The following is a 25,734-nucleotide window of genomic DNA, read 5'->3' on the forward strand; positions in this document are numbered from 1 at the left end:
AAATAAATAATTATTAAACACAATAATTTATTTTATCAAGTAAAAAAATTGTTAAATTTAATAATTATTTATTTTTTTGAGTAAATAGGTATTAAACATATTATTGCATAGGTACAACTTTTTAAAAATTTAATAAAAAAGTAAAAAAAAAATTTCAAAATACCTACAATTAAAAAAATTGATACATATTTCCACGCTACTGTAGAAATTCTAACAATCTCAGTTTAAAACCTGAGTATCACACAAATCACAACTTATGTGTTTATAATCTATACGTATAATTAAATAGATAATAATTTATTATTCATTCAAACTATTATTTAAATTTTTTCACATTTTTCACACATTTCACTTTTATTCACAATATCTATTCTGATGTATTGTCACTTGAAAAATATTGCGCAAATATTTATAAATATTTTGTTTTATATATAAAAAAATATTTCACACATTTATTTCCCACACTTCTTTTTTTTATATAAACTCTAGTCGCATATAAATTCATTAGTAACCACACATAATTATAAACATTAATTTTTCCTTTTCATTGATAAAAAGAAATAAATTTTCTTCGTCCAGCATATGCACATACATATCTTAAAGTTGCTTTAATTAATATTGATTCGTTGTATATACTTTTATTGTAATGCAGATTGCATCACTTTCCTGTTCAGAAACTAATCTTTTTAATTGAAAACAAGCACTATTTTTAATTGAGTGCAGCATATAATAATAATTTCTCAACGATATAAATCAGTAATTTCGTGAGTTGTATAATATCGACAACGCTAATTACTTTTGACTTCTGGAATAAATGACTTTACTTATTTATTAATAAGCAGATAACCTATTCAAAGTTCAATAATATTCAATTTTTAATTTCGTCAACTCAAGTCAAAAGCACGCAAGCACACAACAACTTATTCAATTATTTTTTAAAAAATATTTTACATAAATATTTTATTATGAGGAACACGTTTTCTCTTTGTATATAAATATCTATCAAAAAATACAATATCTATATCAAAAATAATTTTTCCATGCATTACAACATTAAATAAAATCCTCATCATATTATTTTATGTGCGTCTTTAAAATTAATTGTATTTAGAGTAATTTAATAATTTTTAAATTTTCACTAATCTTGAAATTCACATGACTTCTGATATGATGTATAAAAATTATACATTGTTGTCACGAAATTTTGTAAGCTTACTATTCTTTTTATTATTGTTTTTAATCTTATTATTTTCATTATTATTTTTATTTTTATTTTTAATATTATTATTATTCTTATTTTTATTATTATTTTTATTCTTATTATTATTATCATTATTATTATCAAATTTTATGATTCACTGATATAATTTCAAATCAAGGAATGATTTAAAATTAATGAATTAATACAATTCTGATTAAACTTTAAATAGTTTAATTAAACTTAAATTAATCATAACAATTAAAGTTTAATTAATAATGTTGAGTTGGGATAAAATAATCTTTAGAAAATAAATACAGAAAGATATTGTTCAAAGAAAATTATAAAAATAATTGAAAAGAGACTTAAAAATCAAGACTAGAAATTTTAAAAATCAGAAACTCAATTTCTACAACACTTTATAAGACTATGTTCTATTAGTGGTAGAATAATTCTTCTTTCGTTTTTTCTGTTTCATTTAACTGAATCCAATTTTTATAATTTACAATCAAAACAAATTTTCAATTTAAAAAAATTTTTTTTTGATTGAACAGATTTTTTATTTTATTAACTTTCTGTTAAACTGAATTCATTGAGAAAAATTTTTCAAACAGGAATTCTGCTTCATGCATAAATGGAATTTTAATTATAAAAATGTCTAATTATTTTTTTAAAAAAAGTATTTTTAATTTTGGTTGTCCCAACAACCAAATGAACCATTATTTTTATAATTTTGGTTGTTAAACTAAACATTTGTTACCGAAAACAAACAGAATTCTTAGTGTAAAATAAATTCCATTAAACTCATCCATAGAAAAATTCTCCTCAACAAAAATTCAGTTTAACAAAATTTTGCCTAGACGCAAATTTCCTAAATATTGACTGTACCTAAAACATTCACTATTCGCCAATTTGGAACATAGATCTTAAAAATTTCGATTCCCTAAAAATTCGAAAGAATAAGAACTCGAGAAAACCAAAATCAGAAAGAACAAAAGTCCTGAAACCCAAAAGTCGACAATCAGATAAACAATCAGAAAAAACAAAAGCAACTAAAACACGCACTAAAACTGAATAATTCGACGACAAAAAAAACACTACAAATATTTTGGTTCTCTAATCAAAAGTGGCACTCGAATAGTAACCATTGTTCTGATAATCATTTAACCTAATAGGTTGAGGAATAGTCTGCGAGCCATCGGGCCTAAGAAGATAAATGCTACTCGGTCGTCCATTAAAAACATAAGGTCCCTTGTCTAAATTCGTTATTTGATTATCGTTCCTCGATGGGAGCTTTTCGTCTTGCCATTGATACACCGATGTTGGTTTGCCATTGCTAATAAAGTCTATCGGCACTTTTATGAAAGGGTTAACGTGCGGTTGATAAATCGTCGGTGGCCTTGGGGGCCTAAAGGGCCTTGCATTTGCCATGGGGGGATTGAGGGGTGGTAGCTGTGGCTGTTGCTGTGGCGGCGGCGAATATCTCGGCGGCTGTGAAACATACCCCAAACCTGGAACGAACATGTACGGAGTGGGCGGCAGTTTAATATAATAAATATTGCTGTCCTGATATTTTTTCTTCCCGCCAGGGGTTCGTTCCTCGGATACACTGTAATTGCAGTCTTCAAAATTTGAATCATAATGCGGATAATGATGACGAATTTGGGGCACATACGGATAGTGGAAGAAGAAGCCCTTATTTTTTCGATTTCTTTTTCCCAATTTATATCTGTGTTGATGATCCGTTCCTGGTGGGTCATTTTCCAAAATTGATGATGGTTTTAATGTTGATTTAACGTTTGTGGTTGTTTGACTAGGATTTATGGTTTTTGTTCTCGATTTATTGACATCATTGTCAGATGATGTTGCATCGGTTTTTTGGGAATTGTCAGCATTTGTGTTCCTCTCAATACTTTTAATATTGTTCGATGTGGTTTTTGTGTTTTCTCCACTTTTAACATTATTTTGACCGATTTTTATCTTCACATTTGGTGATTTTACACTTTCTGCACCTGAATTTTTGATATTGTTTCGTGCAGTCTTCACATTTGGTTTTATACTTTCTGCATTTCTAAAACTATGTTCTGCAGTTTTGACGTTTGTTCGTCCAGTTTTTACATTGTTTGATGAAGCTTTTCCATGTTCCGCAATTCTACCATTGTTCTCTGAATTTTTGACGTTCGTTTGTTCAGTTTTTACATTGTTTGATGAAGCTTTTCCATGTTCCGCACTTCTACCACTGTTCTCTGAATTTTTGACGTTCATTTGTCCAGTTTTTACATTGTTTGATGTAGCTGTCCCATGTTCCGCACTTCTAATATTGTTCTCTGCATTTTTGACGTTCGTTTGTCCAGTTTTTACATTGTTTGATGTACCTTTCACATTTTCCGCACTTCTAGCATTGTTTTCTGCATTTTTGATGTTCGTTTGTCCACTTTTTACATTATTTGATGTACCTTTCACATTTTCCGCACTCCCAATATTGTTCTCTACATTTTTGACGTTCGTTTGTCCAGTTTTTACATTGTTTTGTGAAGTTTTAACATTACTTTGTACAGATTTGACATTACTTTGTACAGTTTTGACATTACCTTGTACAGTTCTCACATTATTTTGTGCAGTTCTAAGATGATCTTGCGCTGTTTGTACATTATTCGTTTCAGCTTTTGCACCTTCTGCACTGACATTGTTTGTTGTTTTAACATTTACTCCACTTTTAACACCACTTTCCGTACTTTTCGTACCACCTTGCCCATTTTTAACGTTTCTTTGCGCACTTTTCACATTCCTCGGTGCACTTTTCACATTTCTTGTCGCACCTTTCACATTCCTTTGCCCACCCCTAGTAGAATTCTGTCCACCAGGAAAATTCGTCGGGGAACTTCTACCGATCTCGTTACCCAAATTATTTGTCTGCATCTGGAGAATATTTACATCATTCTCTGAGATTTGTAAAGTTTTTCTCTCCAATTTGTTTCTATCATCATTTGGCGATTTATCCCTGTCCTTCTCGATATTACTAAAGTCAGTGGCGGATTTATTGTTGTCACTATTGTGATGAACGGTTTTGATTGTGGTGAGCGGCCTTCGATCGACATTTTTAAATGTTGATAAGCCAATGTCCTTAAATGTCGATGGTGTGGTTGATGATAATCGATTTTCCGAAATGCCATCAGGCAATAAAAATTGACTAGTTTTTGTCTCTTTTGCGTCTTCATTTATCTTTGTCGGATGTCTCCTCGACGATCTCTTGGAATCCATTTTGATAGAATCGAATTCCATTTCTGGTGAAACTGTAAATGTATCTTTACTCCGACTGATTAATCGATCGTCCAAGATTTGTGATGCTGCGACTGTCACGGAAACCACAATTGGCACTAGTAACACCAATGATGTCATCATCGTGCCTGGAAAAAAGGCCTCATTAAAAATTGCAATTACTTCTGTTAATTAATATATATGAGTATAAATATTTATCTACATCGATTCGAAACTTTCGCCTATTAAACGATCCTATTAATTCATCTTGTAAATCAAATGACTAAGATAAAAAAAAATGTTAAAAATAGTTGATGTTTTTAGTATATAATATTTTTTTGAGAATAAATATATGGAGCATATAAGTTCGATTATAATTTTTTTGTTTCGTGTGACGCCAACGGTCAATTGGACATTAAATGCATCGTGTTTTTATTTTATGCTTCATGAACGACCATTGAGAACGATGTTGATCGTTTCTTTTTCAATGGTCGTCTAATAAATCGCACTCTTATAGGTACACGACAGAGTATAAGATTGCGTTCACGCCTTCGTTTTGTACGCGTTGCCCCCTGTAACCCTTTTTAGCATCAAGACGCCCTAGTGGCGAACAAAAGCACAACGATCGGTAATTGAAAGCAGGTTATAAACTCGACTAGTCACGCATTCTTGAAAGGGCCTTCCAGAAGACCTTCGGAGGTTGTGTTACGTCTACAACTAATTGTAGCGGAATGAATAAACCGCGACTTTTTTTCTTCTTCTCCTTCTGCTTCTCTTCTTCTTTAACTTAATAAAATAAGTCGCATTTTTGGGTCAACAGAGACCTTATAATAAAAATATATTCTCCCTTGTAGAGAAGAAATTATTTTACAACTTTAAAGCGAAAAGAAGAAAAGGAAAAGATGATGAAAAATTGTAAGGAAGTGGTAATCCACATGAACATGAAACTTTATTGTCTCGTTATAATAATTGATTTCGTTCTGGATTAATTCTGAATGAATCAGCAGGGTATACGATTATCGTCGATCGACAGCTGTTAACGGCTCCATGGCTCGTTTTTGCCAGCATCCCCGAGGAGAATCGCGTTATCTTTCTTGTTTCCGTCCGGGGTGTTCATCATCCTTTATTACAAATGTGTCTAACGCATAAGACCATCTTTCTCTTGCTTTTATCATATAAACTCGCTGTATATATGTATAGAACTCTGGCACCTCTCTCTCCGTATATTATATTCCCTATATAGAAACTAAAAACCTTTAGGTAACGCAGGGAGAAATCTCTTTTTCTTCAACGTCAGTAATCACTCAATAATACGCGTGGCACGAAGACGTTTATTGGCTGTGCGAAGCCAACAGCGAGCCATTACAACCTCATTACCGATCGACAGGACCAAAGACGAGGGCCCTTTTACAGATTTTTATTTCCGGTGCGAAACGCGATACCTATATATTCACTCTTGCGCGTGAGCACGAGCTTCATAAAATGAAAAGAAAAAGGGCGTCCTCCACCAAGGACGAGAGCTACTTTTTTTTATTGCTTTACATTACTCTGGCATTTATTGCCAGTTAATGATAGTCATCCCGTGAAGACTTGCAGTGAATAAAATGTTTTTTAGAAAAAAAAAGCAGGAAAAAAAATTGTAATGCATTTATAATTCATAGTCAATTATATTACTTTCGCTATTTTAGCTTGTTATATATTATATTATATTTTATATATGTGTAGAATATTATATGTATTTAAATCGAGACCACTGATTTCAATTTCAATCTTGATGAGTACTTCTGCTATAACATTTCACAAAAATTATTACAATTTTCTATAATTACGTTTTTTGCGTTCAAGTTCGTTTATAGTGTAAATAATTGCTTTTGGAAAAAAGTACGAAAACAGTTTTTCTGCAGATATCAAATTGAGACAAAAAACAAAAATTTGATTCGTTTTTTGTCTCAATTTGATATCTGCAGAAAAATAACTATGATAATAAATTAATTTTTTTCAGTTTGAGTAAAAAATCAATAGTAGTCATAGTAGTAGAACAAAAATAGAAGAGAGTATTATTTGTTATAAAAATGAATAGAACAAGTTTGATAATAGCAAATATAAAAGCATAAAAAAATTAAACTCTCTTGGCGAAAATCTTCTTATGAAAAGAGTTGATTAAAAAATTAAAATCCTACCATTACGATGTATCATTAAAATCCAGCTATCATAATATCAATCATAATCAATATCCATAAATAAAAAATTCCAAATTGAAAAAGTGATTTTGTTCTCCATCTATCTTACAATATAGAAAGTTCCCACTTATGTTTCAACCGGTTCTACTACATGTTTATCGCTGAAGGTAAAAAGTAACATTCACTCGAAACAATTTAAGAAATCTTCTTTATCAACAAAACGCAATTGTTTAACAACTTATAAGTTCTGATTTCGCTCGTACAATTTGTTTTAAACTAACATTTTTTAACCCTTTTAAATTTCTTTATATTCAAAATTCTGTTTCTGTTATGCATAGCAAAATACTACATTTAATTTTTGAAAAAGTTATCTATTTAATTATGATAAAACTTTGGAAAATTGAAAAAAGCTTTTTAGATTTTTTTCTGTAAACTCAGAGACGAGAATTATTTAATCATGATTGAATTTTATAGATTTTGAACTAATATTTTCAAGAGTTTTCCTCTTCCGTATTCTTTCTGTCAAGTTATTTGTTCCGGTTCTCCTTAACTTGAAACATTTACATTCTCGTAATATCTTTAAAATTTATCTCCTCTTGTTAAGCTAACAATATAAAAGTCAAACTTGAAACAAGGTTTACTTTAAAATATATAGGAAAATGTGTAAATACCCATCCTTTCCAGAGTTCAACGTTCTTATGTTTATTTTTTTTGTGAATGAAAAAGAGTTACGTAATTTACCCTTAATTATAAAAATAAAAAACAATACCCAATTTGGAAATACAAACTCTAGGTCAAAATAAGATCACTAATGTTTGCAATTCAAAATTAGAATATAAAATGGATTTTGAAGCAATTCCTGTATCAAATTGAAAATTTGATGATAGAGTATGAATCCTGTATAACAGTATTCAGTAATCCTGTAAGTGGATTGTTTTTCCTAAATGAAGCATCTTTCTAGAAAATAAAAAAAAAGAAAAGCTTTTTCCTTTCTTCTGCAATAAAACTCAAAGTTTCAAATCCAAAATTAGTGAAAAGTGGAGCACACTTGTATATTACCGTTTATAATAATATAAACATTCGAAATGAAGCACGTTTGAAACAGATATAACCGCATTTTCTTTTTCGGCCTACCCTGAACATGTTATGAAAAATTATATTCGTGTATTAAGGAATATACAACATCTATTTCTGTGGTTTATTCAACATGATTCCTTTTCCTTCATAGTCTCCACCACAGGCATTCACATCCATATTTACGGTTCTTAAATGAATACAAAAAGGGGGGAAAGAGAGCAAAAAAAACCCCCTTAGTAATAACTAAATTTCACCAAATGAAAAAGATAAACTAACGCTCTGCAATGGTAGAAAATTGTCTAAAATTCAAATCTCTTCTTCAAGTTAATTTTCTGTCTAATAAAATCCCAAAGCAATAAAATTCAGTGATCACTTAGCCTTTGTGAATTTTAATAATAATATATTTCTGTTAAAAAGAGTGTATAAAATAGCTCATACAGAAGAAGTAGGTTTAAGAGAGTTATTTATCATTTTCAGAAAACGAATTAGACTTTCGCAAATGCTTTAAACATACTACTTGTTCATCCATGTGGCCAAAATATACGAAAAAAATATGTATAAAAAAAGAAAGAAAAAATTAAATAAATTCGCTTTGTAGAGTTCAAGCAAGAGGCTGTGGGAAAAAGTTTATTGTTGAAACGATAGATGTTTACGCTTATATGGATGCGCATCGAGTGGAACACGTAATTTATCGTTAAACATGAGATAAATAAAAGTCCCTCTAATTTTAGATTTTTATTTTATAAATTCTAATTTACTTTTGGCCACTAAATTACCTTCGACTGACTAAACTACAAGTATTTACCCCCTAAACATCGTTTACTAGTCTAGTAAACAATAGAAAAAAATTCAAAAATCGGTATTTTTAAAATAATTATACCCATAATAATTGGAAATAAATTAGTATACAGATATGATAATTAGAAACAGTGTCTGTCTCACTCTTCACGCAATACGAATTTAGAGAGTAAAATTGTAAATTAGCACTTTTAAATGAGGACAAAGGAGAAGAGGAATCTAATTGTCTACAAGAATTATTGATAAAACAAAAATAGAAGTAATAACGATAAATTTACAGAAAATCAGGATTTCACTTTTCAAGTTCTATTTCACATAGCAGATTATAATTCAAGTCTTTAAGCACGTGACACTTAAATTGAGTATTATTGACATCTTGGATTTATTTCAACTCAAGTCGAAAAAAAATGCTGATTTACATTTTTCAATTCAATGACGACAGCGCTCACATCTTATACTGGAAATCAAGAACTAAGCAAATATATACCAACGCAAAATTACCTAAGCTTTCTGGAAACTTATTGGATAATCAATGTCATTATTTACCAACATTTTAATTTTTCTACACTTATACTTTGATCAGATTTATTTAAATTAAATAATCTTCTATTAAACCAGGAATTCCTTTATAGCCGCTCATCTTCTACGAAAAATATTTAATTCGAAGATAATCACGCTCATTAATAATAATTAACACGGTTAATTAATTTTTAATCAAAATAATCAAATAATTTAGAATTTAAAGATGATATAAGAATTGCAATCGAGAAAACAAGAAAAATTTGAAAAAACAGAAGTGAATCGCAATGCTAGGAATAGGGAAAAAAATCAAATACAATAAAAATTTGATATTTAGCAAAAGATTGAAAGATGAGAGAGTATTTAATCATTCCACGTTTTCTCTGAGGCGGAAACGAGGGCATTTTTTTTATTCAATCTTGTTAAAATGAGAAGCGATATGTCCGGTAAAAATAGTTTAAACGGATTTGAAAATCTCCCTTTCTCTTTCACGCATATATATTTCACACGATTCGCAAATTAACAAGAAGAGAAAATAAACACCTCTCAATGAAAGATTTCAAAAGAATAAATATATAATTTCCTATATAAATCTCAACATCAGACAATGTTAAAAATATTTTTTTTTCCTCCATATTATAAAAATTACACCCGTGTACTGTTACACACAAATAAGTATTCATCTCGCAATTTTATAAAATAGACCGTGAAATTTTCAATTTAGAAATACCTTTTAATTATAATTTAGAGAGAGAAGGAGAGAAAAAAATAAGAAACATTCTTCAGGACGACGACATATATGGAACAATATTTCAAATGACTTTCTACTTAATATTAATTATAATTATAATAACAGTTCATTAGCCGTATATATAAAAAGAAAGTGTTCTTTTCGTATATAAAAAGAAAATCGTCTTTTCGTACATAAAAAGAAGATGTTCTTTTCATGTATAAAAAAATGTTTTTTTTTGTACTTAAAGAAAATGTTCTTTTCGTATAAAAAGAAAAATTTTTTTTCGAATAAAAACAGAATGTTTTTCGTAGATAAAAAATCTGTTCTTTTACTACATAAAAAAATCTGTTCCTTTTTTAAGTAATTAATAATAAAAATCTATTTTTTCAATAATTTGTCTAGATATACAAAAAAACTCATCGAATAAATTGATACATCCTCAAATTAATAATTATATTGTGCACAAGACCGAATCAATTTCTGAACTGAGTCAAAGATTTAACGAGCAAATTAACCCAAATACTCTGGAATTATTCCACCTCTTGCATATATTAAATATTAAAAATTAAACTGATATATTTCATCAGTTCCTCTCGTAATCGGATTAATGAATGAAATGTTGCCGACGTAAGGGAAAAGAAATTATAAAGAGAGAAGAAAAAACCGGAAAAGAAAATAAAACAACAATTATGGTCCAACTTGACCGCGGGAATTTGACGTCAAATAAATGAAATAAACGAAATAAATGAAATAAATCAAATAAATCAAATAAATAAATTATAATTTATATAGATAATAATGATTAAAAATAAGGAAAGCAATATAATAATAATGTATAATAATAATAATAATAATAATAATATAATAATATAATAATAATCATTTAAATTAATATTTTTTGTCTAATATTATTGTAGTTTTTACTGTCATTAATTATTATAAATATTATTAATTAATATAATTATTATTACTACTAATTATGAATGCAAAAGGAATAATTAGAGACTATTCCGAAACCGCATTTAATAAAGCGCAAATATTCCAAATAGTAGTGATGTTATTGTGTGAATAAAGACTATTGGAAATAATGCATTATTCTTCTCACTGTGTCAATAAGCTAAAGGAACTTGCGGTTTTTCTCACACACTGTGAATTTCATTTACCGCCACATAACACTTGCATCATGAGAAATACACCCCAGTTGAATGTTAAATACTACAAAACATTCATTGACAACCGTTAGACATCATGGGACAAAAAAACAAAAAATACTCTAGACACATTTAATAAGAGGAACAATTTTCTCCAATTACCAGTATCGCTTACAGTGAAAAAAATTTATTTCATTCAAGAAAATAATTACTTGTCTATTAATTACCAAATGAACATTTATTCGGATCAAATAATTTGATTCAAATAAATAATTATTTGTCATTTATCAAATAATTTGATTCAAATAAATAATTATTTGTAATTTATCAAATAATTTGATTCAAATAAATAATTATTTGTCACTAATCAAATAATTTTTTAAGTAAAATAAACAAGGAAAAAATATTTCACCTGGAACAGCGATAATTTTCTCTAGAATAACGAAAGTTTTAATTAAAAGGACTAAAAATTTCACTAATATAATAATACTTGTAGTTGTTCCAGAAAAAATATTCTTTGCAGTAAGAATTGCACATGAATTTACTCACTTTTTCTAAGGATATCAATTTGCAACAAAAAACGTAGCAAAATGTTGCGAAGCAACGTTTTGATCCGCTTTTTGTCTCAATTTGATATTCTTAGAAAAACTATGTATTTAAAAAACTGAAATTATTTATTTAAATAAAATTTATTCGACTCAAGTATACAAAATATTTGACTTAAGTAAAAATTATTTGTTTCAAGCAAAAATTACTTGATTCAAATACAATTTATTCAATTTAGATAAAAATTATTTAATCGAAGTAAATATTTATTTGAGTCAAATAAATTTTTATTTCAGTCAAATAAATTTTCCCTAAGAGCACAAAAAATATAAATCAGTAAATATCCAATTATTAAATTGTCACATAATATCTTCGACTGAGAAACAATAATACAATTGAAAAGAATTTCCTTTGGGAGAAAAATCCGTTACACTACGTCCCATAAAGATGTTTCATTTGGACAAACTGATTAATAGCAACGGTATACTTTTGTACGTGAAAAAAAGAGCAACGAATTACTTGAACGCAACTTTTAAAATTGTTAATATATTCCCGTAACGTTCAAGTTCACGTTCTGCATTACAATTTTTTTTTCTCCACTTTTTCTACAAAACGTATCTATATAGTACAAAAGCTTCTCTATATTATAAAATATGTAGGAATTCCTGGAATATATTGCGAAATCAGTTACAGAAATTAAAAATCCAACACGCGTTTTACTTCACCGGGAATTTTAGTCGAGGAACAATTTTTCTTTTTTAAATCAAATATTACATCGTTTGTCAAAAGTATGCTAAAAATTCTTTTCTCCTAGATGAAAGGAAACGGAACAAAAAAATTTTGCTAATGACCTATTTTAGAAATGGAAGATTCTATTTTAAAAAATGTACCCACAAAAACTTGATTTTTTTCTTAAACCAAAAAAATTTGATTTGTCTAATTTTGAAATTAAAAAAACAAAATTTTGAAATATTTAATTTAATGTAATTAGAGGCACAAGAAAATATTTATACATTTATTTTAAAATGACCACTGTTTTCTTCAAAGTATCAAATTTATTATTTGGTTAATATTTTTAGAAATTACTAACTATTATAGAAAATAAAAACAAAACTAAACTTTTAGAATCTTTATAATTTATTTTTTAATACGTGACACAATATATTATTGCAATAAAATTTTAATTTAAAGAAGAAATAAATAAATTTCCTTCGTCTGAAAGTTTAGAACTTTTGGACGTAAATTGATGCAGAAAATTTAAATCTTATGATTTGATCCACATTTTTTTGTATCAATTCGTTTCAATTTGATACTTTCAAGTTAACAGTATCTTCAATTGTAAATTTATTCAAAACATTGATATTTTTTTGTACTAAATATTTAGTCATTATTATTTTTCTATACATGGATTCAAATCTTCAAAAATATTTATTTAAATTCTGAAATTTAATTATTTATACAAATTTCAATTGAAACTTATTCAAATTCAATTATTTTTAGAATTTTTTTTATAAAATTGTCCGCTAAATTATTTATAAATATTTTTCCAAAGTTTTTAAAGTTACAATTTCAAAAAATTTTTTTCCATTCAAATATTTTTTAAAATTACTATACGAAAAAGAAAAATAATTAAAATCAAACATTTATTTACATATAAAAATCAATTTTTTAATACATAATGAATTCAAATGCATATTTTCTAAAATTTAATTATTATTGTCTGAAATAGAAAAAAGAACTTCAAAATTTTGTTTCTAAATTCATTCTGTTATTGTTTATATAAAGTTTTTTCACATTTTTCCTCCAAATTGTCAAATACTTTTATAAAATTTGATATTTATTTTCTTCTCCTGTAGAAATTCTAAAAGTTTAATATTTTTCCAGTACTTTTGCAGAAAAAATATTTTAACTAAAATACAGTTAGAGAAAAATTTTATTCAAACCAGAGAAAATTTATTTGAGTTAAATAAAAGTATATTTGTCTCAGAGCCTATTAAATTATTTATTTGTTTAAATAAAACTTTTATTCAGCACAAATAAATGTTTTATTTGAACCAAATAAAATTTATTTGAACTAAATTAAATTTGTTTAAACCAAATAAAAATTTTTTGAAACAAATAAATAGTTTTGTTAGCCCTGAGTTAAATATGTATTTTTTCTGGTTGTAACAATAAGTTTCTCTAAAATAGCGAAAGTTTCTGATTGGAACAACTAATAATTTCGCTAATGCAGTGAAATTTGTAGCCATTCCACATAAACATTTTTTTTCATTTTTGATAAAATTTCCTGATTTTTCCTCAAATTTATTTACTTTTTAATTAAATTTTACTTTATTCTTCTATTTCTAGCTTTTCCCTAATTTGTGTCAATCCTAAAAAAAAATCATACCTAGAATTCAAATCAATAGATCAAAGGGAGTTCCTACGCAATAAGTGATGACGAGAAAAAAAATGTGCCAAAAGAAGTGAACCTCTAGAGAATCAAGTGTCTCAATATTTTCCCCCTTGTGTATTGTGGGAGAAAAAGTTGGCTGACTGCACTTGGGTCTTCTCCCAAGGGCGCAGAAGAAGAGGCGATGGTGATTTATAGTGACTTGAAAGCCAATCTAATGAGCTTCACTATATATACGTTTTCAGGTGTCGCTGCGGTTAATTGAGACGGTAGTCATTAAACCTGATCCAATTACCAGTATTAACTAACCGCCACACTATCTCTCTCTTTCTTTCTATATATACTTATAAACAATACTAAAAATATTCCAAACCGATTATAAACCGTGTATATTACTTCACGTGTATATAATAAAATTCATCATGCGCGTGCAAGAATTTATCTCAATACCAAAAGAATAAATATGTGACAGCTTCAAATGGAAATGCTGATTTTATAAGCTGAAAATTTATTATCATTTCTGTGATTCTAATGTAAATGGATTTTTCCATTTTATTTTCTCGATTTACCACCTGTTACTTTTTATTTTCTCTGATGGAATAGTAATAATTTTCAGTTTCAACTGAAAAGAAAGGAAACAAAAGAGTCCGTGCACTTTGAGATGAGAATTTAGCGTCGTAGCTTAGCGTCAAAATATACTTTTTTTAAACACAGAACCATAAAAATTAGGTCAATTTTTCAAAAGATTTAGGTTTAAAAAAACCCCCTAAAAATTGTACAAACAATCAGTGAACGAAAGCAGTGAAAGTAAAAACTCGAAAAATGTTCGACGAGAACTTCAAGATTTTGATGATTTTCGTAAAGTGTAGTACTTTCCTACTATACTATCATAAGACCCTGTATTGAATAAATATTAATTTAAATAACTAGCAACAATTCGCGCGCCTAACTTCTTATACTACATTTTTTAAATAAAATTAACAATATTAAAAATAATAGAATTTAAAAATTTTCTAATTTAAATTTTTGTTGAAAACACTAAAAAAATTCAATTTTGGAAAAATTACAAATAATTGCAGAAATTCAATTATTTAAAAAAACAAAATTAAAATTCAACTATGAAAAAAATTCACGTAAAAATCCCAATTATCTTTATAAATAACAAAATTCTTCTCCAAAGTTCAATTATTTTCATAAATGTCAAAAAATTTCATAAATAATAAAAATTTCACAAGAATTCAATTATTTTCAAAAAAAATTAAATTCTTATGATAAATTTCAACTATGTTTAAAATTTCAAAAAAATTCTCGTAAGAAACCCAATTATCTTTATAAATTACAAAATTCTTCTCCAAAGTTCAATTATTTTCATAAATATCAAAAAAAAATTCTTGTCCTAATTTTAATTATTAAATTAAAAATCATTGAATTGAGGAAAATTTTTTTAAATAATTGAAAAATTACCAACAATTTTATTAAAATTTGTGAAAATAATTCAATTCTTTCAAAGAATTCATTTAAATAATAAAAATTTCACAAGAATTCAATTATTTTCAAAAAAAAATTAAAATTCTTCTTATAAAATTCAACTATGTTTAAAATTTAAAAAAAAATTCTCTTAAAAATCCCAATTATCTTTATAAATAACAAAATTCTTCTCTAAAGTTCAATTATTTTCATAAATGTCAAAAAAAATTCTTGTCCTAATTTTAATTATTATCAAAATTTTTTCTAATTTCAATGATTTTCAATATCTACTATTTTAATAGAATTTCCCAAAAAGAATTCAATTATTTTAAAAATTTTTTAATAAAATTGTATGCAAACATTTTATTATTTTCATAAATAATAAAAATTTCACAAGAATTCAATTATTTTCAAAAAAAATTAAAATTCTTCCTATAAAATTCAACTATGTTCAAAATTTGAAAAAAATTCTCGTAAAAATCCCAATTATCTTTATAAATAACAAAATTATTTTCCAAAGTTCAATTATTTCCATAAATAATCAATTTTTTTTAAGGAATTCAATTATTATTTTCATAAAAAATAATTTCAAATTCTAAAAAATAATAATTGAATTAAAATGATGAAAATAATTTTGATGAAGTTACAGTAACAATATTCTTATAATATAAAATGATGATTTGGAAAATCCTGTTCCAAAAATAAGATCAAAAATAGGAAGTGTGCAAATATTTTTCTTCTTTTTTTAAAACAAAATATTAATTTTGTTAAAAAAAAATTGTGATTCATAAACAAAAATAATGCAAAATAAATCAATTTTCTATTTCTTAATCACAGTTGTTTAACAATTTTCTAATTTTCCTTAGAAGTAAAGAACAAAAATCTGCATAATTTCAATTTGACAAAATATAAAATTTAACAAAATTTTAATCTTTTAATGAAAAGGAGTGACAAAAAATTCTGATAATTTCTATTTTTCATTGCAATTTTGAATTAATTGAAAAATAAAAATAATTATAACATAATAATATAATATACAATCTATCTAAAGATAACAAAAAACAAAAGACAACTTCAGAGTGAAAGGGACAGAAAAAGTGAATGAATGAAAGAACATTCAAATTATTATAGTTAATAGTCATTAGATTAGTTTTATTAGTTAGATTAATTAATTAGACAATTAACATTGATTGGCTAAAAAGATAGTCTAGATTGTGTAATAAATCTGATGTCGAAATAAAATTACTAGTTCCCAAAAGAATATATATTTACAATACATGTATAGATTTCAGAAAACTAAATGGAGATATACGGGAAAGTGTTGAGTTCAATAATGATGAAAATTGAAAGAGCTAAGTGAGATGATGAAGAGATATAATATATATATTCACAAAGGTATAACTAATCTCGCAGGTCGAGGTCGTTGCATCTCTAAATCACGATCATCGCCAAGTCTCTCAATCACGTCCTGAGCTGCCGGTCAACGAGAAGGAAACTCTCTGATCTTAAGATGAGAGTTTAATAAACGCAGTGCAACATAATAACCACAACATTCAGTCAGGGAATTATTTTTCTAATTCTATTAATATTACGCGTACAGGAAACAAAACATCCACTGCAAAAAAAAAAAGAATTCTTCTCTGTCTATTGTCAAATAAAAATTAAATTATTATCACTGAAAAAACCTAGTCTCAAAATAAGACGTGAATTATTAAAATTGTACGAAGGAGGAAAATCGAAATATCCAATTAATACATAAAATAGTCTACGAAAAATGTTTTCGATGTAATGGGTGTAAACATTGATTGGCTATTAATGAAAAATACATGTAAAGATTGAATAATGATCGAATATATATAGCTATAAGTTTCCGGTTCCCTCTCTATAAATTGAGAGGATCTTCGCGTACACTCTCTCACTCTAAGTGCTCTAAAAGCCCGATTCGCTTGTATAATAATAAATGCGCACACATAGGTACGTTCATGAAGCGATTTCCGTAATACCATGTTGGTAATCATCCTTCATTACCGCAGTTTAGCATCTGTACTGGGCAAGACCTTTCGGATAACTTTCTCAATTAGTCTGATGCTTAGCTGTTCGCGTTTTCAACATACCACGTGGTTTATATATTCGCGCAAACGAAATATTCGTGGAAATTCACTCACTATTATCATCATCATCACAGTTTTTCTACAGACATCAAATTGAGACGAAAAACGTATCAAAATAGTTGCGAAGCATCGTTTTGATACGTTTTTTGTCTCAATTTGATATCTGCAGAAAATTGATATCAAATTGAGCACTCTTAACTTGCAACGTTAAATTGCAACAAATTGATATAAAAAATTTGGATCAAATCAAAAACTGATCCACATTTTTGGCATCAATTTGATCCACATTAGTCTCAATTTGATACTTTCAAGAAAGCTGTGAGACAAAAAACGTATCAAAATAGTTGCGAAACAATATGATAATAATATTGTTACTAACTATTTATAAATAACTATGCCAGTTACTAGAATTGTAATTTATTATTAACTAGAATTTATAATGAACTATGCCAATCACTATCATAATTACTAACCTTTTATAATTAAATATGCCTACAATATTATTACCATTTCTGTTATTATATTATAAACGCACGAATTGGTTATAGTCTCTTTCTAAATTCATGAAAAAAAAGTGAAATTGTTGGCTCACAGTTCTGCAGACGATAAATCACTTTTTATTGCTAATTCTTTTTATCACTTTTTTTTAAATTGAACATCAGTCATTCGGAAAAAAGAGAAAAAGAAACTGCGAGAAAATTGATGTGATGGTAAGTACCACAAATCACAAGTGATTCTATTTATATACTGACAATGAGAAGGAGGAATTAGAAATTACAATAAAAAACTCGCTTTGCAATTTTTTAAACAAAAAAAGGCATTTTTAATATTAAAAACTTTTGAAAAAGTTCTAAAAACACTAATTTTTAAATTTGAAATTTTCTAAAAGATTCGTAAACAGAAGCAGCAAAAATAAACCCCTAACAACCTGGGATGTAGGTCAACAATTTTCTTTCATTCTAATCTGAGAAAAAAATCCACCTTCCTTCAAGTCCTAGTAATAATTCTAAATTTTAAATTAAATATTTTAAATATTTAAATATTTACTTGAATCAAATAATATTTATTGCAGTTAATTAAACGGTATTTGAACCAATAATTTCAGTATTTGAAGCAAATACCATTTAGTTGACTCCAATAAATATTATTTGATTCAACTAAATGATAAAAAGGTAATAGTCAATTAATCGGTTATTTGAATGAAATAAATTTTTTTTTCAGTGTAAAAGAAGTGAAATTAGTGGCATTTTTATCTCTAAAAACCCCAAATAAGAGCTTTTGACACTATCAACTTCAGAGACTTCAAAGTTTCAAACCTTAAGGAGCAAAAAAGAAAACAAGTGCGAAAGCAGTTTTGAAGGAAAAGAAGATTAAAAGGAAATTAACATGATCCGATTGTTCATGTTAATTCGCATATGTTCATATACGTTATTTACTCGAATTGTCTCGCGCGTGGAAGTGCGACGAGGAGATAATCCTGTTACTTCCGCATTTTTTCATCAGAAATTCTTTTCGCGCTCAAATCAGTAGTTGCGCGAATGAATTTTTCTCACGGCAACGCAATCTTGCCGTATAATCGTAAAAAAATAGACTCGCTACTGAAGAATATGTATAACAGTATATATAAGTATAGTGAGTATAACACGTGACCAAGTGTATTCACGTACGTATAACTTTTCAGTTTAACAAAAGCTATCAAACAGAAGGAATTCCGGTTTCTAAATAAAGACTTACTAGGTTTTTGGGTTTCGAAAAATTCTCCACACACTTTAGCACTAGCGGTACATTTAAACTCGAAAAACGAAGTCTCTTCCTAATCAACAAGGAAAGTGAATAAAAATATTTTACTTCTCCTCAATCAAATTTATTCAGTTTTGATCTCTCTATTTATAAATTATATTGCATGTGGCTTCCTCCCTCGCTTTCTTTACTTTTATTTCTCCGCGCTGTTTTTGTCTCAAGTCCCCATAAAAGAATCTATTAAAGGAAATGCATACAGTGTGCAGAGAAACTAAAAGGACAAAAGTAAAATCTCGAGCGGAAAAAGGACTTTATTATAGTGAAATTATCGTGTTTCGTGTAGATGAAGCATTAAAGATTCCGAGGAATAGCGCGGAAGTGAATGTGGTACAAAAGGTAACAAGCAGTACTCGAGATATTCGTATACACAACTTGCAAGATGCGTCGAGTGCAGTGTCAGAATATAACTGCACGACATTGTGTCGACAAGGAAGTTCTGTCCTTGGGCTTAACTCTCTTTTAAAGTCATTACCGTTTGGTGGTGGTGTACACTCGCGGCGCAACTTTATATAGGACATCGAACAGTGTGCGACAACTTGACAGATAATGTCATAATAATTTTGCTCGGAATTAGACAAGAAGTCTATAATCTTTACTTTGTAGACTTTCCATGTCCATTCAAGAATGATTAATCATTTAATAGATCACGATGCTGCATTCCTTTTACCTGCTTCTCTACGTTTGCATATACATATAATGCGCGCTGAAGAGTTATGTATGTGTATCAGTGTCAAAAAAAAAAAAAAAAAAAAAAAAATTATCTCTGCACCAAAAAAGACCAACAAATATGCAAAACTTGTCACTATATAATTATAATCATCATCAATTATATACATTTATATATACAATCATCAAGTTTATATTCATCTACTTTATCTCCAACACGTTACTCTCTAAATATGAATTAATAGTTCTCTATAAATGAAATATGTCAGTGTATCCATATATTATTTTTATTACCCAGTTTAATCATTTTTAGCAACTATCCTACTCCACTCATTTTTTTCAATTTTTCAAAAATAAATCTTAATTTAATTCATTTTTTAGCAACAATACTAATTTAATTCTTTTGTTTTTTTACAATTTTCCAAATAAATTTTGATTTGCTCGAATAATAATATTTTTTAAACCAATTATTTACCCAGAGAAAAGTTTTTATTTGAATTTCAAATTTTCTTCGAAACAACTATAATTTCAGTTAAATAAAATCATGTTTGTTTAAAAGTTTACAAAACCCACTTATTTGTTTCAAATAAAAATCTTATTTTGTACAAATAAAGTGATTTTTGGAGCAAATAAAATAAATTTGAACTGCTTGAAATTTATTTTAACTGGATAAAATTTATTTGAATTAAATAAAATTTATTCGAACTAAATAAAACTTATTTGAACTAAATAAAATTTATCGGAATTAAAAAAAATTATTTAAAGTGAATATAAAAACCTTAAATAATTTATTTTAGCATAATCCTCTCCCATGTATCAGTGCACTCAGAAAACAGATATATAATTGACTTAGAGCCTAATTCCTTTAAATAAATTGCATTTGGTTCAAATAAAAATTTTACTTGTGCTAAATATCATTTTTATTTAAAGCAAATAAATAATTTAATAGGCTCCGTGACAAATATATTTTTAATTGACTCAAATAAATTATATTTGATATAAATAAAACATTTTTTTAGGTTTTTTCTTCTATCTATTCTTCTCTCTATTATTTGACAATTATGGTTATTTACTAATAGTAAAAAATTATTCTGATCCATTAAATTAGATTTTATTAATGAAGTAAATATAATTAATTACTTACATTAAAAAAAAATTTAGTTGACGTAAATAACCGATTACTTGTCTATTATCAAATAAATATTTACTTGAATCAAATAATTTTTATTTAAGTCAATTAAATGGCATTTGCTTGAAATACTGAAATTACTGCGGTTCAAATACAATTTAATTGATTTAAGCAAAAATTATTTGATTCCAGTAAATATTTATTTGATTCAAGTAAATATTTGTTTGATTCAAGTAAATATTTATCTGATTCAATTAAATATTTATTTGATAATAGACAAATAATCAGTTATTTGAATCAAATCAATTTTTTTTTCAGTGTACACCAATTAATAAATTTATTTAATAAAATTAATAAAATAAATATTAATAGAATAAATAAAATTCAACGTTTTTGACATCAAAACCTCAAAAAAATATGGTTTTATTGTCAACTACCGAAGAATAAAAATATTCTACATTCTAAAAAAATATTCTAGAAGTGGAATTCAGTTTTGTTTCGAAAGGACAAATTAAGAGAATATCAAAAGAGGATTTTACCTCTTAGTCTAAAATTTTTTTTTCTGGATGTATTTCGCTTTGATAAAAAATTTTTTTTTGAAAAAAACCAATGTTTTTTTTATCTAATCAACAGTTTATTAATTAATTAATTAAAAACTAAAAAAACAAAATTGCCTAACACTAAAATAATAATTCTCTAAAAATATAAATTATGCTAAATTTAATAAGAAACTTTTTATAAACACCCGATTAATTAAAATTAATATTCAAGCAAAGTGAACAACAAGAATTTGCACTAGATGAAAATTTTAATAAACTTCATAAAATTATCAATTAAAACTTGACTGTGTTTTTATGTTTTCTTCTAAAAATTAGCTTTCAACAAAAAATAGAAAAATTACACCTCTTATAATGTTCTATTAAATGAATAGTAAACACATTTTCAGTATATATAAAAAGTAATTATACTCAAAGAGAATATTTCACTATATGCAGTAAACTTCAATTTTTCTACGCACAATATTCTAAATCATCTAAATTACAAAATGCGTAATTTCATAGAAAAGTTTTAATTAAAAAAGAGTTCTAATCATGATTTAATGTCTAATCTGCAAAAAAAAATTTTCCCCGTCACAAATATAATTATAATTAATCGTTATTATTTCTATTTTTAACTGCAATTTACTTTTTATAGTCCATTATGATAGTCATTACGAGACATAAAGAAAAAAAAGAGAATCGTCTTTTTAGAAAATATAAGTTGCACAATGTTTACAAAATATTTTTCCTTTTTTTATTTCTAGCAAAAAAAAAATTTTAATATTCTATCGATTAACGCTAAATTAATTAAATTAGATAAATTATAATATCATACTTATTGGATAAATAATAAAATAAAACCTATCGTATGAATATAGTATATATGAATAACGAATATAATAATTAATGAAATGATAATAATTATTTAAGTAAATATAATAATTAATTAAATTAAAAATAGCAATTAAAGAAAAAAGTAATGAAATAAATAATAATATCAATTGTTTGTTTAATCTGCAATTTAATTTAAAACTGAAATTTTAATTAAAATCTAAGTTTAACAAATTTAGATAAGATTCGAAATAAAAAGATATTTTACTCATAAAAGGACAAAGAGGAATAAAATTCATTACAGTAAATATTTATGCATTCTAAGTTTGAATAAATAAAATGTTTACTAATTTAAATTACAGGGAAAATTTCAACTACACTTTAGCAATTTTCTTTTTATATTTTAGAACATTAACACTACAACTACAAATTACTATTTTTAATTTTAGAGTAAAATTTCTGTTAATTAGTGAAACGGACTAAATAAAATTTTCTAATAGAGAGCAACTTTTCGCTAATTCAAATTTAGAGAGTAACACGAATAACGAGAAAATAAAATTCAATTTCTCTAAACTCAAAAGTGAATTCTAATTTTCAACTTCGGAAAAACTTTTTTGCTAATCAGAAAAATGTTTAATTGTTAGCCTAATTTTTATTCGAATACATTTTAAACACTCGCAAAACGCCCTTTGTCGGTCCCTCGATTACCTGTTTCGAAACCAATTAAGTAAGTTGTTACACGCACGAGTAACGACTACCCCAAGAAAACTAAAGATAAAACCTTCGCGAGACTCGTGCTTCTATATATATAAACGTAAATTGCACGGTCATTGAGCTTCACCACTAACAATAAAATTACTAAAATGACGAAAATTAAGTATAAAACTTTTTTTTTTCCTGCCTACCTCTTTAAGCCTAAGTAGACTCGTAAGCAAAGATATTATTCCACAGAAATGATCTTCACTTTAGTTTTAAAAATTACAGATCTCGACGATAGTAAAGAACCTCCAGGCGCCTTCAAAGCTTTTTCACCTATAGCTGAATCCTTTCATTTTTCTTTGCTTTTTTTCTCTCTTTTTGTAGAATAATAATAATAATAATAATAATAATAATCCACCACTTAACACGGATAAATCCAAATGTCGTTCATTCGTTTTTAAGATCACAAAATTCGCGATCCTTAGATTAATTTTTTTTCAATCTCCTTGCAGCTTGTTATAAGTTATGAACTGCGATCATCCCTTTTGAATTACTTGAGGCGTTTGATTATTATTTTCGCTTCTTCTTCTTCTTTTTGTAGTATAAAAATATGAACACCACCCCACTAATCACGTTTTTTTCTTTTTTTAATATAAATTTTGTTCACCAACTTGGTAGATCGCGGTCTGCTATCAGAATGAAGGTTTTTCTTAAGGCCGTCTCTTACTTATGGTGCAGCCCCCACCAATATAGAAACGCGACAAGAGCACTTGCTCTTCACCTGAAGAACTCACGGTTCATTCTGAGTTTGTCTGGGCATGAAAATGAGCTTGAAACGGTACACTTTCGTTGGTCAGTTAGTATGGCAATTGATTCTCAAAGTCATTAATTTTCATCCTTTATATACGTGCTTTGCAAGGACGACATTTTCATTGGAAATTATTTCGCTGAGAATGAAAAACGTGGATAGAAAAGAAAAAAATAAAAAAACTAGAGTTTGAAGCAGGAAAAAGAAAATTTTCCCAAGACTCTAAAATGACTATTCTAGTTTGATAATTTAATTAATTAATAATCAATAAATTAATATTTTAATTAATACAACTTTTCCTATTGCGAACAATCACTAAACTATTTATCTCAAATTCAGGAACTTAAAAATTTAATAAAAAATCCAAGGGCATCATTTGTAGAAGATTAAGAAAATTTTGCAAAAATACTTCGAAACTTATTTAAAAAAGCAAAGACCTCAATGTCACTTAAAAAACTTTCCTCATCTACTTAAAATTGTTTGAATAATGAACCTTCAGAACGAAGCAGAAAACACTAAGTCACCCCTTTCGGCTATTCCAAAGATTACATAGTAGTTTTTCATTCCATATTAATTTAAAATAAATTTAATATAATTTAATTTAATTTAATATAAATTTAAATTTATTTAAGTATTTAATTGCATACAATTTCTAAAACTAGTCTAATTATTTGACATATTTGTACACGAAATCTAAAATTTAAATGTTTTTAATAACCGATTACTGGTCTATTATTAAATAAATATTGACTTGAATCAAATAATTTTTATTTACAACAAACAAATTATATTTGAATCAACAATTGCAATATTTGCTTAAATTTAATTGATTTAAAAAAAATTATTTATTTAAGTAAATATTTATTTAATAAAAGACAAGTTATCGGTTAGTTGAATCAAAAAAAATTTTTTTTTAGAGTACAGAGAAAATTGAATAATTCAAACTATCGAATATTGTTATTATTTCTTCAAATTTATTCTCATTTCAATTCAATTATTATTTTCTAGAATTTTTAACTTAAATTCTTCTTTACATTGTAATAGTTAAAAAAAATTCAAAGTTTGAAAGATTTTAATTTGAAATCTTTTTAAAATTAAATTATCTCCGAAAATTCACGCTATAATTTTTAAACAATTGAATTCTTTCGACGAATTTTAATAAAATTTTTAAGAATAATTACATTTATCGGGAAATTCAATTAAAATTGTATATTAAAAATAATTGAAATTCTGCATATTTATAAAAATAATTGAAATCCTAAAGAGAATTTTGCTATTTATGAAAATAATTGAATCCCTTTAAAAAATTTTACTATTTGTGAAAATAATTGAATTATTGCCAAGAAATTAATAAAAAATTTGTAAATAATAATTGAATTCCTATGAAATTTTTATTATTTATGAATATAATTAAATTTTCGCGTAGAATTTTTTTAAATTAGTAAATATTGGAAATCGAATTGAGGATAATTTTTGAAAATAATTTAAATTTTGCCAAGAATTTTATTATTTATAAAAATAATTAAAATTTAGAGAGTTTTTTTTTTAATTTTTGAACATAATTGAAATTCTGCAATAAGTTTTATTATTTATGAAAATAATCGAATTATTGCATAGAAATTTTTAAAAAAAACTTGTAATTAATTGAATTCCTGTGAAATTTTTATTATTTATGAAAATAATTAAATGTTTGCGTAGAATTTTATTAAATTTTTTTTAAATAATTGCAAATAAAATAAAGTGACTATATAATTATTTCCATACTCAAAATAATTCTACTAAAATATTGATAGTTGTTTTTAATTATACTATAATAATAATTATAATAATTA

At 26.3% G+C, this 25,734-nt stretch overlaps 1 protein-coding gene across 1 annotated transcript; it reads right to left on the minus strand.

Moving 5' to 3' along the window:
* Positions 1 to 1,860: 1,860 nt before the first annotated feature.
* On the minus strand, positions 1,861 to 23,817 carry LOC122504998 (putative uncharacterized protein DDB_G0282133). Its single transcript, XM_043616390.1, has 2 exons — positions 23,301 to 23,817; positions 1,861 to 4,605 (listed from the first exon to the last, which is right to left on the minus strand). The coding sequence occupies exon 2, from the start codon at positions 4,598 to 4,600 to the stop codon at positions 2,315 to 2,317; it is 2,286 nt and encodes a 761-aa protein (XP_043472325.1). The 5' UTR covers positions 4,601 to 4,605; positions 23,301 to 23,817; the 3' UTR covers positions 1,861 to 2,314.
* Between the last annotated feature and the right edge of the window lie 1,917 nt (positions 23,818 to 25,734).

This window comes from Leptopilina heterotoma, unplaced genomic scaffold (assembly GCF_015476425.1).
Source record: "Leptopilina heterotoma isolate Lh14 unplaced genomic scaffold, ASM1547642v1 Lhet_329, whole genome shotgun sequence".
NCBI classification, from domain to species: Eukaryota; Metazoa; Arthropoda; class Insecta; order Hymenoptera; family Figitidae; genus Leptopilina; species Leptopilina heterotoma.

What these genes read in the sequence shown, in the direction of transcription:
- LOC122504998 (XM_043616390.1), bottom strand. Translation starts at nt 4,600, where the DNA reads ATGATGACATCATTGGTGTTACTAGTGCCAATTGTGGTTTCCGTGACA.